This window comes from Corythoichthys intestinalis, chromosome 8 (genome assembly GCF_030265065.1).
Source record: "Corythoichthys intestinalis isolate RoL2023-P3 chromosome 8, ASM3026506v1, whole genome shotgun sequence".
Taxonomy (NCBI): Eukaryota; Metazoa; Chordata; class Actinopteri; order Syngnathiformes; family Syngnathidae; genus Corythoichthys; species Corythoichthys intestinalis.
Window position 1 is genome coordinate 51,445,859 of NC_080402.1, and position 20,587 is coordinate 51,466,445.

Sequence of the window (20,587 nt, forward strand, 5' to 3'; positions counted from 1 at the left end):
AAAGCAGACAAATTAGACTAGACGAAGATAGCAGCAAGAAGCAACAGGGAGGAAAACATGTCCGCCCCCGTCGAAGGCAGGAAGAACAACCATGCCTTACAAGCATGTTTTTGAGATATGTAAGGAAGGCAGTGTACCAATACAATACCCCAAAAAAACCATACAGTAAGTGAAGGTCAGAGATGCAATTTAAATACCAAAACCCAGAACTGCTTGGAAAAACATCCATCTATTATTTGTACCGCTAATACTCAAACAAGTGTCTGACCAACCAAACATGGATGTTTTTGGGAAGTGCGACAAAAGAGGAGTATGCAGATAAAATCCATGTAGGCCAGTCAACATGCAAATTGCATAGAGGAAGCCTGGAGTCAGAGCTGAACCCTTGATCTCAGAACTGTTGGCTTTCGTGTCACCAATCACCACACAGTGCTGCCCTTTCTCAGAAAATATGTTTAACAATTTTGATCAAAACGTGGAGTAGAAACCAGGAAGGTTAAGCAGAACCTATTTTAAATCTTCAGAAAATCTCTTTGGCATCAAGCCATGAACATCTTAAATAAAACGTGTGGTGCTTGCTCTTTTTGTGACACCACTCAAGGAAGGTACAGTTAATGGCAAAACTAAGACTATTGACAGAGGTGGGTAGAGTAGCCAAAAATTTTACTCAAATAAGAGTAGCATTACTTCAAAATAATATTATTCAAGTAAAAGTAGTCATCCACAAAAATGTACTCAAGTACAAGTAAAAAAGTATTTGGTGAAAAGAATCCTCAGTAAAGAGTATCATTGTGAGTAACTGCTTAAGATGTCTGATTATTTTTTTTAAAAAATGGCATTTTTGTTCTCAGCACAAATTATCTTTTTGAACTATTATTATTAGGGTTGCCAAAATTATCGCATTAACGGGTGGTAATTAACTTTTTTAATCAATCACGTTAAAATATTTGACTCAATTAACGCACATGTCCCGCTCAAACAGATTAAAATGAGAGCAAAGTGAAATGTCCACTCGTTACTTGTGTTTTTTGGAGCTTTGTCGCCCTCTGCTGGCACTTGGATGCGACTGATTTTATGGGCTTAAACACCCATGAGCATTGTGTAATTACAGACATCAACAACGGCGGGCTACTAGTTTATTTTTTTGATTGAAAATTTTACAAATTTTATTAAAATGAAAACATTAAGAGGGTTTGAATATAACATTTCTTTAACTTGTACTAACATTTATCTTTTAAGAACTACAAGTCTTTCTATCCATGGATCGCTTTAACAGAATGTTAATAATGTTAATGCCATCTTGTTGATTTATTGTTATAATAAATAAATACAGTACTTATGTACCGTATGTTAAATGTATACAGTATATCCATCTTGTGTCTTATCTTTCCATTCCAACAATAATTCACAGAAAAATATGGCATATTTTATAGATGGTTTGAATTGTGATTAATTACGATTAATTAATTTTTAAGCTGTAATTAACTCGATTGAAAATTTTAATCGTTTGACAGCCCTAATTATTATTATACTGTACTATAAGATATTACATAACCACATTAAGCCAAAGAAATACAACAACAACAAAAAACATTGAATTCCGGCAAGCGAAAAAAAATCTACAAAAATTAGGAATTATTTGTCCAAAGAGCATGAGTGCCCTCTAGTGGAGAAAATGTATTTCATATGATGATCATATCATATCTACGGTTTTCCGTTGTCAATCAGTGCCAAATAAAAACTGGGAGAGAGATTAAAATCCGTGCTTTCAAGTGATGTTGACGGCGGCGCTCCAAGTTAGTTACTTAATTTTTTACGGTATTTTAAAGACGGCACATGATTGAACAGGCCGGCGTGACCTTAGAACGTCAAGTTTCAGTTTGATTGGTAGAACTGAGTCATGTATTTATTGTTGCGACATCTCATTGGTGAAATTGGTAGAGCTACTGTCGGCATCTCTGGCAAAAATAAAGTCAATATGTAGAATAAAGAGGAAAAATGTAACAACTAGTGTAACCCAAAGTAACGTAGCAAGAGTAGCGTTTCTACTCGTCACAAATATACTCAACTGAAACGTATGGCTTAGTAAAACTACTCTTAGAAGTACATTTATCTCAAAATGTTACTGAATTAAATTTAACAGAGTAAATGTAATGCGTTACTACCCACCTCTGACTATTGATATAACTGATAACTTAATGCAATATAGGATACAGGTATTGCTGATCCATCTAATGTGTCGCTCTACCCGTACTAAATTATTTGCAATCGTCAGGGTTGAATGCAGACTTTGGATGCAATGTAATGTAGTAAAGATGGCCACTTGATGATTGCTTTATTTTGATCTCACCAAAGGTGAGACAAGACAAGGTCTTCCTGGGCGTAGAGGTCCGCCTGGAGAGCCAGGTATGGACATATTGATAAATATACAATATGTACATTTACTTTACTTTTTCAAATTAGTTATTGACATAAAAATTATTTGCAGGAATACCTGGACCCACAGGTCCACAGGGAGAACCTGGCAACTTTGTGCCTTCATCTGGTAGGTGAAGGATTTTTGAATTTGTAGAGAAAAATGTTAAGCTTATTACATATTTATTTATTTATTTATTTATTTCCCCACACAGAAACCTTTTTTGCTGGACCACCAGGACCCCCAGGATCTCCTGGACCCCAGGGCCCGAAGGGTAAACTTTATTAGATTAAGCGATTTTTTTCCCCCCTTCAGCAGTACAGTTCAGTTCAAAGCTCTGTGCATTACAGAAAACCAATGAAACAATTGTGGTACATGATCACTCTTCTCTTGCCCTCTACAGTTTTAAAAGTTTGGCACTAAATCAAACTTAATTAACATTTTAATGCTTAGGTCTTTATTTTCAAGGGGAAGTTCTGAATTTTTGACATAAGGCTTAATCTTCAAGGTAGGATGGGTTTAATTTGTCAGAGTTAATTTCAACAAATTCCGTACAGTTTGTCAGTTAATTGTTAGTTTCAGGGCTCTGGAGTGGCTAAGCTAGCGCAAGTCAGTGGTGCCTGCTTAGCATGCCAATAAAAAAACAATACTAACAGATCTAACATAGTCAAATAAATTCAAAATGCAAATCATCGTACGAAATACACATGCGCCCAAAACAATGTCACACAAAACTGCCGTAATTCATTTCATTCTGCAGGACTATTATTTTAGATGCGTAATCCGACCACAATCGAGTCAGCTCGTTCTGCTGAGAAGTCTCTTTCGTTCCCACGAAAAAATATCAGCGGTGAAAAAAACGATGTGATATCGCTCCGCCATACTTGCCTTGACAGCCTGTCCCTGCAGTGCTGCTGGAGAACAAATTTTGCTGTTCATACAACATTTACTGACATGCAACGGCAAGTTTTAAGAACTTTATTCTGAAAACATAGCCAACACTATTGATTGCATGGGTCATTGGTTATTTTCAAGTGTGCATATGTTGTGTTTTATTGTTATGCTAAGCAGGCACCATTGACACACGCTAGCTTAGTTACTCTGGGGCCCTGAAACAAACAAATAAATAACAAACTGCACAGAATTTATTGAAATCAACTCCACCAACTAATTAAACCCCCGATAACTTGAGGATTAAGCCTTATGTCAAAAATTCAAAATTTCTGAACCACCCCTCTAAATCCATTTACTGCGAAGTGAATTACATGCAATGACATTTTTTGGCCACGAGGGGAGGCAGGTGCTCCCCCTAAATCTCCGCCCATGTTCCTTGATGCAGAAGGATGACAGTTCTATGTGAAATTGATGAATGTCTGTTGCACTGGAGCAGGAGACTTTAAATTTCTAAGTAACATGTTTCTTATCATCATTATTAGGTGATCAAGGACTTCGCGGTTACCAAGGTATGAGGATGCAAACGCCTCCTGTACATGAATGACAACTTTACTCCCAAATTATGTTAAATTAATACATCTTCCATTCAATTTGACTTGTTACAGGAGAACCAGGTCAGCCAGGTTTGCCAGGAATTCCAGGAGAACCAGGTATGAATGGTTAGGTTTCTATATTGGCTACAGATGTGCCCTGAGATACCAGTGACTCAATTGCACAATCATTTGTAGTCTAAAATCAAATATGAGTGATTAATAGTGGCTGTAAACACAACTTAACTCACTGAAAATTAACAGCACTTTGGCAAATAGTGACCAATTCTTCTTCTTCTTTTTCTTCTTCTTCTTAAAAAAAAACAAAAAAAGTTTTAAAATTGTTATGTAAATGACACGACCAGATGAAGGTTACTGTTAAATTAAACATGAAAAAAAAAATAATAATAATAATGCTGTGCTTTCATTTTAGGTGTACTTTACGACATTAAGGCTTTATTAAATAAACTATTGTAGATTGCTATTTTGTCCCCAATAAAAACAAAAATGGACTGCATTTTGGGGAAGGTGGGTTTAAGGATGGAACAGATTAAGGTAATCAAATTAAATATAATGAGGAAATATATGAGTTACTAGTTTGATTAAAAAATGAATAAAACTCGTATCTCCAGGCACTGCTGTGCTATGATCAAAACATCAACAAACTAAAAACATTTGTGCTGTTCCCACAGGTGATTCAGGATTCTCCGGAGTCTCCCTTGGTAAGTTAATTCAAATATAGATTTAATAGCTAAAATATGGGTCAATGAGTTATAATGTCATATCCGGAGAAGGGTTGAGTAGCCAAAAATTTTACTCAAGTAAGTGTAGCGTTATTTGAAAATAATATTACTCAAGTATAAGTAAAAGTACTCATCAAAAAAATCTACTTGAGTACAGGTAAAAAAGTATTCAGTATTCAGTTCATTTTTTTTTTTTAAACAATTGCATTTTTTTCTCAGCACAAAGTTATCTGTTATATGTAAGAATTGTTATTATTGTACTGTATTATAACCTATTACATAACCACATTAAGCCAAAGAAATACAAAAAGAAAAATAATTTTGAATTCCGGCGAGAGAAAAAAAAAACATCTACTGAAAGGAAGCATCATTCGTCCAAAGAGCAGGAGTGCCCTCTATTCGAGGAAATAGTTCCTGGTTTGAATAGTGAATAGTTCCATCACAGTTCCTATTATGAAATTAAAAGTTCATATCTCCGGTTGTCCATGGTCAATCGATGCTCAATAAAACCTGGGAGAGGGGTTAAAATCCACACTTTCGAGTCATGTCGAGGGCAGTGCTCGATGTCAAATACATGATTTTTTATTGCGCTTCAAACGCGCCAAATGATTGAAAAGTGATCATAGAACAGCAAGCTTGAGTCTGATTGGTATAATGGAGTCATGTGATTATTGTTGCGAGGTCTCATTGGTGAAACTGGTAGAGCTACTGTTAGCATCTGTCAAAAAAAAAAAAAAAGTAAAATCTAATATGTAGAATAAAGAGGAAAAATGTAATTAATAGTGTAGCCCAAAGTAGCAGAGTAAGAGTAGCGTTTCTTCATCATAAATCTACTGTACTCACATAAAAGTAAATAGTATGGTGTAGTAAAACTAGTCTTGGAAGTACTTTTTTCTCAAAAAGTTACTCAAGTAAATGTAATGGAGTAAATGTGTGGCATTACTTTCAACCTGTTGTCATATCAACATCAACACCTTATAGCAGGGGTCCCCAAACTTTTTCCTGTGAGGGCCACATAACCCTTCTCTTCTCTGATGAGGGGCCAGGGTCAGTTTGTAACAGAAAAAGTGTGACGATTGCAGGAGTGCCTAAATGTAAAAATGTATTGTTTTTCAGAAAGCCACAATCAAATAACCCTTTCTGGATTCTTCACGGAACCAAAGTAAATAAAATTAAAATGATATAATATAATATAGTATAATATAATATAATTAGGGCTGTCAAACGATTAAAATTTTTAAGCGAGTTAATCACAGCTTAAAAATTAATCGTAATTAATCGCAATTCAAACATCTCTAAAATATGCCTTATTTTTCTGTAAATTATTGTTGGAATGGAAAGATAAGACACAAGACTGATATATACATCCAACATACTGTACATAAGTACTGTATTTGTTTATTATAACAATAAATCAACAAGATGGCATTAACATTAATATTCTGTCAAAGCAATCCCTGGATAGAACGACTTGTAGTTCTTAAAAGATAGATTTTAGTACAAATTATAGAAATTTTATGTTAAAACCCCTCTTAATGTTTTCGTTTTAATAAAATTGGTAAAATTTTCAATCAAAAAAATTAACTAGTAGCTCACCATTGTTGATGTCAAGAATTACACAATGCTCATGGTGCATAAAATCAGTCGCACCCAAGCGCCAGCAGAGGGAGACAAAAAACACAAGTAACAAGTGGACATGACACTGCTGTCATTTTAATCTGTTTGAGCGGGGCATATGCGTTAATTGCGTCAAATATTTTAACGTGATTAATGAAAAAAATTAATTACCGCCCGTTAACGCGATAACTTTGACAGCCCTTAATATAATATAATATAATACAATATAATATAATCAGGGGTGCACATAATTTTTTTGCCCAGGTTCTCAGAGGAGGACCTGGAGATGTGACTTGGTCCTCATTGAGCTTGAGAGCCGACCCACCTGATGCGATAAATTTATGACAAGCTTTACTTAGAGCCAATTAACTTTGATTAATTATATTAACAGTTAATGCTTGATTAACATCAACTGGCACAACAAAATTGCCATTACTTTGAAGTGAAATGTAAAGAAATAAACATAAAAGCACCAATTCAAAATAAAGGGCATTATGCGGCTCCCACATTAACTCCAAGCCTTTTTAAAAGTGGGATGTCCTCCTCATAAGACCTCATTGAACGTGTATGTTTAGCTTTGTAAAATGCGAGCAAAAACACGTTTGTCAGTGCATGTCGCTGTTCATTACCTTTATTCCGCCCTATTCCGCCACATGTCCATAGGGCGAGTGGGGTCCTGTTTGACATCGATAGTTTGCTTAATTGCCACATGCTCTCTGTTTTTTTCGTGCTTTTCAAAGTTTGGATGGCTGAAATTCTTTGACCCTACATAAAATGCGTTGCTCTAATTGGCAACATTGGGATTCTCACGGCACATTTTGTACCGCATTTCCGTGCGAGCATCATTCACTTCTAGCCATGGTACCTCCTGTAGCCACTTTTCAGCAAAAGTCCTTTTTTTCGGTAGCTCCGGTGACGTCTCTGTCGTCTGTCTGTCTTTTGACGGGGGTGGGGGAACACGGAAGTAATTACTCAGTGTGGCCTGCCTCATCGACATTTTGAGAAGTTATTTTCTCGTGTCCGCCGCAAATAGTGGTCAGCCATCGGTACGCAAAAGCGTATGGAAGCCGTTGAGGGCCAGCGCGTTTGTCTACGTCCAGTACGCATGTGCGGACCACTTATGTGCACCCCTGAATATAATATAATATAATATAATATCATGTAATGTAATATAATGTAATAATACTGTATTAATTAAATAGATAATAACCAAATAACCATTGCTCAGTTCTTCACAGAAAAAAGCCAGGACATAAATAACTCTATTGGAAAAAAAAAAAAAAAAAAAATTTTTTTTTTTTTTTTTTTGTTCAGGGGGCCGGACCAAATGTGGCTGCGGGCCGTATCCGGCCCGCGGGCCGTAGTTTGGGGACCCCTGCCTTATAGCATCATGCCTTATTTCAGTTTTCCCAGAAAGTTGATGGCCGTGCTGATAGGAAGGCATGCCTGACATGTTTCTTTAGCTGGATGAATAAAAATTTATTCAGAAAATGTCTCATGTCAGTAAAACAGCAAAAAATGGTGCCCAGCCTGAGCCCCCTGGGTGAGGCCACTTATATAATTATTGGAGGCTAGTTTATCTTTTTTTAAGTGACCACATCCGAAACAACATAGAGGCAGCCAATTCCCCAGCTACAGTATTCAGTACATTGTGCATTTAAGCAAAACGCTTATGTTGTTCTACAAGGAGGCACTTCAAGACGAGGACCGCCCGGGCCTCCCGGACCACCTGGTGCACCTGGAAGAGATTGGAGTGCATCAGGTTCTAGTAACATGGGCCAATACATTGCGGATTACATTCAAAGTGAGATGTAGTTTAATCATTTCCTTTGTCAATCTATTATGGTACTACATTGCAAAAAATGACTAATTCATTTAAATTGTTTTGACATACAGATGGGAACCTTAAGCAGTACCTCATAGGACCTCCAGGGCCACCTGGACCTCCAGGTGTCTCAGCGGCCTCAGGTGCCGCATTGGTGGACGATGTTGCAAACCGAGTCATCGCATATATGCAAAGTAGGGATGGACGACTATCGTATCATTATTTCTATTTTATTATATTACTTTTGATAGGATAGAGTAGCTTAAAGCACTACTTCTCAAACACGGGGGCGCAGAGTGGTGCCAGGGGTGGCGCATGTGACCTGGGGGAACTTTTTTGCCACACTAGAATACAGTGTCATTGCACATCCACCCAGTGGGTGGCAGTTATACACTCATTTTTAGAGTGTGCACATTATTTTTGAACAAAACAAGAGCACACAGCAATGAACACCGGAAATAAGAAAGATGAGGAAATATGACGAAGTTTATGCTGCATTTGGCTTTTGGCTTTGACTTTTAATGCAGTTGGAGATGAGGAAAGACCAATCTTTTTGTCTAAATATGTTGTGGACAGCAGAAAGCCAACTCAATTAAGACGTCACTTAAAGACACTAGACACCAATCACATTGATAAGCCGGTTTATTTTTTTTTTCAGGGAAATTGTGCTGAATTTTCCCAACAATGATCCCGCTTTGTCAGTGTTACATCAGTAAACCAGCGAGCACTATTAGCATTAAATAAAGTGGCATAGCAAGGTGCTCCATGCAAAATAACCCCACGCCATAGCAAAGGACCTGATACTGCTAACAGCAAAAATAAAAGATGTCCCTCGTTTCAATGACACTGTCGTATTTGTTCTATTAATTTTTTTTGGGGGGGGGGAGCAAAATTGTTTGGCATATTGTCTTCATCAGTTAATGTTGCCAATCAGTTTTAATTTATTATGATCTATTGATTTTATTCAATTTTATTTTTCAGTATCAAATGGTCAAAAAATGTACTTTTACAGTTTGAATGTGACTTTTTTTTTTAATTCAGGCAAATTGATGCGCTTTAAATCTTTTCTGTTACAAACAAAACAATGTTAATAAGGTTACTATAGAAATCAACTTACAATAAAGTATTACTTTTTAAGAAATATTAAAAAAGACAAAATGTTATGCAGAGGTGTACTTATAATATTATAAATTTTTTAGACAAATGACACTATTTGCAGTGGCAGCAGAGAGTCGGGGGTGTGTGAAGTGTTTACATCTTCCTGGGGAGGGGCAAACTGAAAATAATTGAGAGACACTGGCCTAAAGTTATAAACTCTTGCTTCAATACCAAGCATGGTACAGAACTGTTCAACTCAGAGGATTTGCAATACCAGAGGTCAGCCTCTATACTCCAATTAATGTTCGACTAAAAGTGATCGGTTTGAGTATAGCACTCATTTTTAGTTCAAGATAATATCAATGATTAACAACCATGTCAATGTGATTCATTGGTATATCCAATTATCCAGGTCAGGGCAGAGGATTTGGTGGGACTTCTGGATCTCTTGGCCTGGGTGCTCAAAGTGGCTCCATTTCTGTCGATGACCTCATCGCCCTTTTACAACGTAGGTTATATCCAACCACAGATGATACAAGGTTTTTCCAAGAGGATGACACGATCACAAACCCAGTGAAAATTAACCGGAATACACCCAACACAGCGTAATACGAGAGAGTCATTTTTTATTCTGTTTTGTCATTTGCAGGAGATGATGTGAGAAGATATGTTGCTGGTCCTCCTGGTCCACCAGGGCCAGCTGGAGCACCAGGTCATGGAAGCTTTAGATTTAGCATGCAGGATGTGGCTGAACGTGTCATCACTCTGATGAAAGGTACAATGAAGCAACACTTATTAAAAAAATGAATGAATGATTGAATGAATGAATTATTAAAGTATAAGGTATATTTTATATATTATAAAGTATATGTTAAGGCATGTATTTCCGCCCCTCGTTTAAATTAAGAATCATGGCGTGCCAACCTTTTTATAAATAACTGTTGTTCATTTATGTAATAAGACAGGGGCATGGTAGGTGTATCTGGACAAGGAAATGGGTTGTCAAGTAAGAAAAACATTTAATAAAGACATTCATTTAATTAATTAGTCTTTCTATCGTAACACAGCCTTATATTTTTTTAAATGCCCAATCAGGTGAGTATCATACTGCTGTTGGGCCCCAGGGGCCACCTGGTGTGCCTGGTCCACCTGGACAACCTGGACCACCAGGAAATGGAAACTACATGAGCTCAGATGTCCGGGAATACTTGCAAAGTGAGTTTTAGAACAAAATTATCATCACTCGCTTTTATATAATTGTACCTAGTACTTAACCAACAATGTGATTTAACATTTCACTTTTAAAGGTATTGCTGGGAGAGGTCTTCCAGGTCCACCCGGCCCTCCTGGGCCCATGGGTCCACCTGGTCCTATCTCTGAAATTTCCTACAATGGCGGCACCAACAGTGAAACAATTGGATCAGATAGACGGGAATATGTCAGCAGTGCGTATAGGACATTTCTTTTATCCTAAAATACTTTGTATGTTACCAGACTATCAATTCTTTCTGAAGAACTTGCTTCAATTTGAAATTCCACCCTTTAATGACCTTGGGCGTCACTAGACCTAATACAATAATGGGGCACAGCGGGGCACTGGTGAGCGAGAATGTTTTTTTTAAGCACTTATCTATCATAAAAAGTCAGAAACAGAGCTTTATACTATATATAATCATATCAGATTATATTGTTTCTGGATCTTTGACTAAACACCTAAAATGAACTGATGCATGGAGACTACTTGTGCACTTTACTCCAGATCTCTAAACCACTACTGGTAAAACAAAAAATTAAGTTATATCCTATTTGCAAATTTATTCCAACCCTTCCTGTTGACCAAAGTATATTGACAAATGATTGATAAATCAATGTTTCTCAACTGGTAGGTTGTGACCTAAAAGTGGTTTATGTTGCCTAGGTGGCTTACCTAGCTTACCGCTCTCATTCCTCCTTGCTGAAAATGACCTTGCTGCGAGTAAAAACTTTCTCATATCCATTTGCAAGAGTACATCTTGTTACTTAACTGCAGTAGCAAATAAAGTTCTTGTAAAACAGCTGGAAATTAGGATGAACACACATAAAAATTGTTAGAGGTTATAGCCAAAAGATAGGCAATTAATTCATACAGATTTATTCTATTCCTTTTGGTCATATAACAAATATAGCAAATAAAGCAATAAATAGCAATGGTATTGATACAGGTCAAATACCCCATGTCATATTAACATAACATTAGAAAAAGATCTTTGATTGAGTGAGAGCCTCTCACTCAAATCGCATTGAATTGTCATTGTATTCGTAGCCAGTTGGCTAAAAGATGGCTGATCTTCTACTTCAATTTGCGGCCAAAGTAGTTTACCGCAGTTAACTGTCTGATACGTAAAGAGTGAAGTTGAACCATTTAAATTTATCATTCATGGGAATAGGCGACCAAACAAACATCAACACAGAAGTAAAAACGAAAAAGGATGTGAGATTTATCTGGCACCAACCTGTAAAGCAGTTGGGAAGATGTCATTTGCACCGTTGACTGTCTGATGTACACATGCACGCAATATTGATGCAGCATTCACGTGGTGTTGGAGTAATCGAAAAAATGATCCTCTATAACATGGTGTCTATAAAAAACGCCAAACAATCACTCAACTTGTGATGTATTGTTGGAACATTAAAATAGGCTACTCTTCTTTGGAATAACCATGTTTTTATCTCACATTACAACTTTACAACACATCAGAACGATTTTCCAATTTGGGAAGTCGGATCTTCCGACACACAACGCAGCGTACCTTGCGAAGGTGTTTGCGAAAGTATCAACTAATCAAGTATCAATCTGTAAATGTCTTAAGGTGACAGGAGAAGAGGAGGTATGTTTGGCATTCCTGGACCACCGGGCCCTCCGGGACCCCCAGGACAGAAGGGAGATTCAGGGGTATCTGGTGGTAGGAACTGGAACGTGGATACTGGAGACTACTCAAACATGGCTGTCAGAGTGACTGATTATATCAAATGTAGGTGACAAATAACACAACACAGCACTGATAAAACAGAAGTACTCAAAGGTATGCTGTTGTCATTAACATCTGTTCACATGCAGCCCATGGCCTGCTCCGGGATGCTATGAGGGAATCTGGTGGTGCTGTCCAAGGGCCTCCGGGACCTCCTGGTCCTCCAGGAACTCCTGGACAAAGCCAGTGGTTTGGTAATCAAGATAATGTCGTGAATGTGGTGGAGTACCTTAAATGTGAGTAAACATGCTTCATTCCACGCAAAACTGATATGCAAAATTACAACGATGCTGAGGTTTTGAGCAAAAGGAGACTATTGACGATATTTGCAGCATTATACTATGAGGCACTGTGTTAACTCCTCAGCCCAAGGTCTGTTGTATGACTCCGGAAGGGATCAATATGGCCATACTGGGCAAGGAGTCAGAGGACCACCAGGACCCCCAGGGCCTCCAGGGTCCACCCGTTGGTATGGTTCTCAGGGAAATGCAACAGAGCTGGTGGAATACATAAGATGTAAGTAATTGACCAACAACAACAACAAAAAACATATCTCACCGTGCACTACAATTAATACAACCAAAACACTGTATACCATTATCTCATTTGCAGCCAATGGTGTGTTACAAGACATCATCAGAGACTACACCAATCACGTATTTCAAGGACCACAAGGACCACCTGGTCCTCCTGGCCGAAGTCAAGGATTTGGCTCAAATGATGATTACACACATCTTGTGGAATACCTCCAATGTAAGCAATCCAATGCCAACCAACGGTAGATAAGCAACAACCACAGTAACATTTTACATGGCCATGATCTGTTTTTCTAGCACGTGGTCTGATTGGTGACCGAAGATGGGACAACTACGATCGCACAGTTCAAGGGCCACCAGGACTACCTGGGCCTCCAGGAGCCCCCGGATACAGTCGATTGTTTGGCTCTCAAGAAAATGTCACCGATATAGTGGAATTCGTCAGAAGTAAACACTGCTTTTCAACATAACACTGAGCATCTTATTGTACCACACGAGAAAAAATAAAATGACGAATCTGAATGATTAATCTTAAGAGTTCCACCTGAAGCAGCTGACTGTTGAACATTTCTTCTACAGCTCATGGTGCCATTGTCGGTGCACCAGGAAGACCAGGACAAAAGGGGGAAATGGGATTCCCAGGCCCAAAAGGAGACAGAGGTACATATATATATATTTCCAAAATAATGTTTTGGTACTCTGATATTAGATACAATTAAGAATTCAGATACTGATCCTGTGACTAGTGTGTAATTCTTCACCTGTTGCCTAAAGTCAACTGGTAAAGGTGCAAACTTCCCTGACTGAGGACAAACAAACTAAAAACACATGAACCTGAGCCATTTCACCAAAACCAGATGCTTCCCACAGTGTTACACCGAAATATGTTAATAATAATATGAACCTCAGACAATTTCCACATCAACTTTTGCTATATATAACCTACCTATCACCTTCAAAATCCTCGAAATAACATTTGCCTCCCAACTCCATTCTCACCAGTCCCAAAATAACCTCTATAAACAGTTCCACTCCGGTTTTCGCCCACTCCACAGCACTGAAACAATACTTGTCAAAATAACCAACGACCTCCTCATGGCAGCTGATTCTGGACTCCTCACCATCCTCATTCTCCTGGACTTATCCGCAGCTTTCGACACCATTAGTCACACCACACTCCTCCACCGGCTATCCACCATTGGCATTACACACACCCCGTTGAACTGGTTCTCATCCTACCTTTCTGAATGCACTCAATATATCCGACTCAAGTCACTTGAAACTACCCCCTACCCCGTTACCTCTGGTGTGCCCCAGGGCTCTGTCCTCGCGCCCCTACTCTTTATCACCTACAGTACCTCCTTCCCCTCTGCAACATTTTTCAGTAAATTCAACATCCACTTTCATTGTTACACCGACGACACCCAGCTCTACCTCACTTCCGAACCCTTCTCCTCTCTCCCGATCACATCTCTGACTGACTGTATAACACAAATAAAAAACTGGTTTTCCCACAATCTCCTCAAAGCCAACAGCAATAAAACCGAGGTGCTCCTCATTGGCTCCAAATCAACCTTATCCAAAAACTGTAGCCTATCCCTCACCATCGACAACTCCACTGTTGCACTCTCCGCCCAAGTCAAGAGCCTGGGTGTAATCCTGGACAACACACTTTGTTTTCAATCCCACATAAATAACATTACCCAGATTGACCACTTCCACCTACGAACTATTAATCGGCTCATCACCTCACGTTCTGCTGCCATCCTGGTTCACCGTCTTGTCACTTCCCACCTGGACTATTGCAACTCTCTCCTCTTTGCCCTCCCTCAAAAAACTCCTTATAAACTCCAACTGGTCCAGAAATCAGCCGCCCACATCATAACCCGTACCCCCTCCATCCACCATATCACTCCTGTCCTTCAACAGCTCACATTCAACGCCATCCACAACCTCGCCCAGTCATACCTGTCTGACCTCCTTCATGTTACTCCCTCCCCTGCCCTCAGATCCTCCTTCTCCATAAACTTGTCTGTCCCCCCCCCTGCTCGCCTTAGCACCATGGGGAGCAGAGCATTCAGCCGCTCGGCTCCCCGGCTCTGTAATTCATTACCACCCAACCTCAGGAACACCGACTCTCCCCCCCTTTTCAGTCAAAACTCACCTGTTCAGACTTGCCTATCTCCAATACTTACTTACTTCGTATTTTAGTTTTCCGCTACTTATTTGTTATCTACAGTGGGGAAAATAAGTATTTAGTCAACCACTAATTGTGTAAGTTCTCCCACTTGAAAATATCAGAGAGGCCTGTAATTGTCAACATGGGTAAACCTCAACCATGAGAGACAGAATGTGGAAAAAAAAAAACAGAAAATCAAATCGTTTGATTTTTAAAGAATTTATTTACAAATCATGGTGGAAAAAAGGGTATTTGGCCAATACCAAAAGTTCATCTAAATACTTTGTTATGTACCCTTTGTTGGCAATAACGGAGGACAAACGTTTTCTGTAACTCTTCACAAGTTTTTTAAACACTGTTGCTGGTATTTTTGCTCATTCCTCCATGCGGATCTCCTCTCGAGCAGTGATGTTTTGGGGCTGTTGTTGGGCAACACGGACTTTCAACTCCCTCCACAGATTTTCTATGGGGTTGAGATCTGGAGACTGGCTAGGCCACTCCAGGACCTTGAAATGCTTCTTACGAAGTCACTCCTTTGTTGCCCTGGCTGTGTGTTTGGCATCATTATCATGCTGAAAGACCCAGCCACGTCTCATCTTCAATGCCCTTGCTGATTGAAGGAGATTTTCACTCAAAATCTCTCGATACAGGGCCCCATTCATTCTTTCCTCTACACAGATCAGTCGTCCTGGTCCCTTTGCAGAAAAACAGCCACAAAGCATGATGTTTCCACCCCCATGCTTTACAGTGGGTATGGTGTTCTTCGGATGCAATTCAATACTCTTTCTCCTCCAAACACGAGAACCTGTGTGTCTACCAAAAAGTTCTATTTTGGTTTCATCTGACCATAACACATTCTCCCAGTCGTCTTCTGGATCATCCAAATGCTCTTTAGCAAACAGCAGACAGGCCTGGACGTGTACTGGCTTCAGCAGGGGAGCACGTCTGGCAGTGCAGGATTTGAGTCCCTGGCGGCGCATTGTGTTACTGATAGTAGCCTTTGTTACTGTGGTCCCAGCTCTCTGTAGGTCATTTACTAGGTCACCCCGCGTGGTTCTGGGATTTTTGCTCACCGTTCTTGTTATCATTTTGATGCCATGGCGTGAGATCTTGCATGGAGCCCCAGATCGAGGGAGATTATCAGTGGTCTTATATGTCTTCCATTTTCTAATAATTGCTCCAACAGTTGATTTCTTTACACCAAGCATTTTACCTATTGCAGATTCAGTCTTCCCAGCCTGGTGCAGGTCTACAATTTTGTCCCTGGTGTCCTTCAACAGCTCTTTGGTCTTGGCCATAGTGGAGTTTGGAGTGTGACTGACTGAGATTGTGAACAGGTGTCTTTTATACTGATAATGAGTTAAAACAGGTGCCATTAATAGGGGTAACGAGTGGAGCCTCGTTAGATCTCGTTAGAAGAAGTTAGACCTCTTTGACAGCCAGAAATCTTGCTTGTTTGTAGGTGACCAAATACTTATTTTCCACTGTAATTTGGAAATAAATTCTTTAAAAATCAACCAAAGTGATTTTCTGTTTTTTTTCCACATTCTGTCTCCCATGGTTGAGGTTTACCCATGTTGACAATTATAGGCCTCTCTAATCTTTCCAAGTAGGAGAACTTGCACAATTGGTGGTTGACTAAATACTTTTTGCTCCACTGTATTAGTACTTATTTTCTTCTTATTTTTATTTATTTATTTATTTTCACTTCAGACATGACAAATCCAAACAAACATACATCATTTATATGTGTTTACAATTACCGGTAATTCAACCTGAAAAGAAAAGGGCTGACAGGAGAAGCCGAAGCTTATTGAAACCCGTCCCCAATATACTTTATAGGACGCAGAAAATATCGAATATCAATTTTTGACCAGATAACAGAGCTCAGGAAAATGCGTCTTTCGCCTTCGAGTGTTTGAGTGTTAGTGTGACACATCTGTTTAGTATTTTAATTTTTGTCCTAAATGTTCTATACTTTTATTTTCACTCATTCATTTTTATTTTTTTTTTAATTAATTAATTTATTTTTTTAAACCTTACATTTGCTTAAATGTTTTTAATTTTACTGTACGGTGACCTTTAGTGCCAGAAAGGTGCCTTCAAATAAAATCTATTACTATTATTATTATTAATATTATTAGCCTTGACTTGCAACTACTGTTATAAACCTGTCACTACTCAATTTAAATGTGAACCCTAATGATTGTGTTTGTATGGGTGCAGGTGACCGTGGTCCTCCAGGGCAACAAGGACCCAAGGGAGAAATAGGTCAGTGGTTAGCTTGATTTTTGATCATTTGTGACACAGCTCACTTTTTTAGTTCTCTGTAGGCTCCTATTATGATTTAGTTTGATTTGAACAGAGGTGGGTATAGTAGCCAAAATTTTTCCTCGAGTAGCCGTACTTAAAAATAATATTACTCAAGTAAAAGTAAAAGTAGTAATCTCAAAAAATGTACTCAAGTACAACTAAAATAGTATTTGGTGAAAATAATGCGCAAATAATAAGTAACATTGTGAGTAACTGCTTATGATGTTGCTTTTTATTTTTTTTTTTAACAATTATATATTTTTTTCTAGGCAACAAAGTTATGTGTTATTTGTAAGAATTGTTGTTATTATAGTGTAGTATAACCAAATCCATAGACATATTAAGCTAAAGAAAAAAAAAATCATTGAATTCCGGCAAGAAAAAACAAACAGTCTACAGAAAGGAAGCATCATTCATCCAAGAGCATGAGTGCCCTCTAGTGTAGAAAATAGTTCCAAGTTTCAATAGCTGGATCATGAATAGTTCCATCACAGTTCCTATTATGAAATTAAAAGGATCATATCTCCAGTTTTCTTTGGTCAAACAGTGCCAAATAAAAACTGGGAGATAGATTCAAATCCGCACTTTCAAGACATGGTGAAGGCTGCGCTCCATGTCAAATACTCATTTTATTATTTTATTTTATTTATTGATTGGTATAATGGAGTCTTGTGGTTATTTTTGCCACGTTTTATTGGCGAAACTGGTAAAGCTACTGGTGGCATTGCTGGCAAAAAAAAAAAAATAGTAAAAACTAATACGGGAATGAAGAGGAAAAATGTAATGACTAGTGTAGCCCAAAGTAGCGGAGTAAGAGTAGCATTTCTACTTCACAAATCTACATAGTAAAACTACTCTTAAATTTACGTTTTTCTCAAAAAATTTCTACGTAAATGTAACAGAGTAAATGTAACGCGTTACTACCCACCTCTGGATTTCAATTTAGTGAACACTGTAAGGCAATTACAATGTACTACACATTGTACACACAACCTAAAAATGTCATTTCATTGTTGATCAATCTTTGATTATCAATGTTGGTTTTACTGTAGCTATCCGTCCAATCAGCAAGTTTTTCTTTTATAGGTGACTACTCCACATTTTCAAGGCGTTCAAAGAGGCGTGTTGGTGTGTGAACCCCGACTGCACATGTAGATGAGGGTGCCCCAATATTCTGTTGCACATTGTCTGTTTTGTATGTACAGTATTTACAGTATGTAATACTTTTTCCCCCCAATTGTTCGCTTACATGTCAGGGATCATATTGAATACGAATTTCAAACCAAAATCCCACTGTTACTTTTCAATTGTAGCTTTACATTTACGAGATCTAATCAAACCAACTGCAATAATTCTACTGTTTATATTTTGTATTATGGGTAATTGAATATAGTTTGAAACTAATTTACCGTGCCAGCTACAGAGCTGGGGTTAATTTATGGGTTTTAATGCTGTGGGACTGACTTTGCTTTTTGTTTTTTTTTAGCATGAACTATTCTGTTCTACTTGTATTAATTCTCAAAGAGCAAATGCAAGCAATTAAGCACTGCTGTAGTACAGACAAAACTTCATTTACAGAAAAAAAAAAGAAAATGTACATGACACAAGGCCACCTGAAACTAAACTTTTAAAATGCATTATTTTTGTATGTATTATTGAAATTGACATTCACAACATCATTTTACGTACTTGAGACTTGATTTTATAATTACAGTTCTAAGTTGGTTTAGAAACCTCAGTAACTGCAAAAGAAGCAAACGTGGCAGGTTATATTGAACAGAAGAAGAAACTGTTTGTTTTTGTGGCATACAATTAAATACCTTCAGTAACACGTCAGGAAAAGATACCAAGAAATGAGTTGATCGATCAAGAAAGCCTAAACCAGTAAGGCCAACATTTTGCAAGACCATCAGAAATGAACTCAGAAATGTTTAGCAAAACACATACAAACACCCAAAGAGCTCAGCTTTCGCTTCTTTTACTAAAGAAGCAATTTAGGATTCGTAAACCAACCAATAAGCTTCCAACGTTTGAGCAGATACATCGTAGCCTGAATAACCTTTCCAAAGCATTAAGATAATGAGTTGTGTGAAATGTTTGTGAAATGCTTCATGTGGGGGATCATTGAGAGAAGACAAATAACAAAGCTCATGGTTGAAAACTTTTGTAGTTGTACATTAACACATAATCATGGTAATGATAAAATCATGCATCTTTGTCCCTGAATAATGATATTTTTTTACCCATCTCTGAATAATGGGAAAATGCTGACTGCCTTTCTGGTCAATAAATGCTGATTCATTACGAAACACGTTGGTGCTATCATTTACTGGACACTACACACATAAGCGGAGTTTAAAGGGGGGGAGCAGGTAGGGTAGGCCCCCCTGGCGGCCAAAGAGTGTCATTACATGTAATTGACTTTCCTATATATACACTGACCGGTCACTTTATTAGGTACACCATGCTAGTAACGGGTTGGACCCCCTTTTGCCTTCAGAACTGCCTCAATTCTTCGTGGCATAGATTCAACAAGGTGCTGGAAGCATTCCTCAGAAAGTTTGGTCCATATTGACATGATGGCATCACACAGTTGGTGCAGATTTGTCGGCTGCACATCCATGATGCGAATCTCCCGTTCTACCACATCCCAAAAATGCTCTATTGGATTGAGATCTGGTGACTGTGGAAGCCATTTGAGTACAGTGAACTCATTGTGATGTTCAAGAAACCAGTCTGAGATGATTCCAGCTTTATGACATGGCGCATTATCCTGCTGAAAGTAGCCATCAGAAGTTGGGTAAAGGGATGGACATGGTCAGCAACAATACTCAGGTAGGCTGTGGCATTCCAGCGATGCTCAGTTGGTACCAAGGGGCCCAAAGAGTGCCAAGAAAATATTCCCCACACCATTACACCACCACCAGCAGCCTGAACCGTTGATACAAGGCAGGATGGATCCATGCTTTCATGTTGTTGACGCCAAATTCTGACCCTACCATCTGAATGTCGCAGCAGAAATCGAGACTCACCAGACCAGGCAAAGTTTTTCCAATCTTCTATCGTCCAATTTCGATGAGCTTGTGCAAATTGTAGCCTCAGTTTCCTGCTCTTAGCTGAAAGGAGTGGCACCCGGCGTGGTCTTCTGCTGCTGTAGCCCATCTGCCTCAAAGTTCGACGTACTGTGCGTTCAGAGATGCTCTTCTGCCTACCTTGGTTGTAACGGGTGGTTATTTGAGTCACTGTTGCCTTTCTATCAGCTCGAACCAGTCTGGCCATTCTCCTCTGACCTCTGGCATCAACAAGGCATTTCCGCCCTCAGAACTGCCGCTCACTGGATATTTTTTTCTTTTTCGGGCCATTCTCTG

At 38.6% G+C, this 20,587-nt stretch overlaps 1 protein-coding gene across 1 annotated transcript in view; it reads left to right on the forward strand.

Annotated features, from left to right (window-relative positions):
- Window positions 1–19,517, forward strand: part of LOC130919869 (collagen alpha-1(XVII) chain-like) — a 48,945-nt gene extending 29,428 nt beyond the window's left edge. The window contains exons 32-52 of the mRNA XM_057842489.1: window positions 2,356–2,406; window positions 2,489–2,545; window positions 2,631–2,690; window positions 3,853–3,879; window positions 3,976–4,020; window positions 4,593–4,622; window positions 7,948–8,064; window positions 8,157–8,279; window positions 9,596–9,691; window positions 9,833–9,958; window positions 10,145–10,189; window positions 10,279–10,398; window positions 10,491–10,628; window positions 12,033–12,194; window positions 12,281–12,427; window positions 12,558–12,707; window positions 12,804–12,944; window positions 13,025–13,174; window positions 13,307–13,387; window positions 17,133–17,177; window positions 18,306–19,517. Coding sequence (XP_057698472.1) covers window positions 2,356–2,406; window positions 2,489–2,545; window positions 2,631–2,690; window positions 3,853–3,879; window positions 3,976–4,020; window positions 4,593–4,622; window positions 7,948–8,064; window positions 8,157–8,279; window positions 9,596–9,691; window positions 9,833–9,958; window positions 10,145–10,189; window positions 10,279–10,398; window positions 10,491–10,628; window positions 12,033–12,194; window positions 12,281–12,427; window positions 12,558–12,707; window positions 12,804–12,944; window positions 13,025–13,174; window positions 13,307–13,387; window positions 17,133–17,177; window positions 18,306–18,355 — 1,961 coding nt within the window. The 3' untranslated portion in view covers window positions 18,356–19,517. The remainder of the gene's footprint in view (window positions 1–2,355; window positions 2,407–2,488; window positions 2,546–2,630; window positions 2,691–3,852; window positions 3,880–3,975; window positions 4,021–4,592; window positions 4,623–7,947; window positions 8,065–8,156; window positions 8,280–9,595; window positions 9,692–9,832; window positions 9,959–10,144; window positions 10,190–10,278; window positions 10,399–10,490; window positions 10,629–12,032; window positions 12,195–12,280; window positions 12,428–12,557; window positions 12,708–12,803; window positions 12,945–13,024; window positions 13,175–13,306; window positions 13,388–17,132; window positions 17,178–18,305) is intronic.
- The last annotated feature ends 1,070 nt before the right edge of the window (window positions 19,518–20,587 follow it).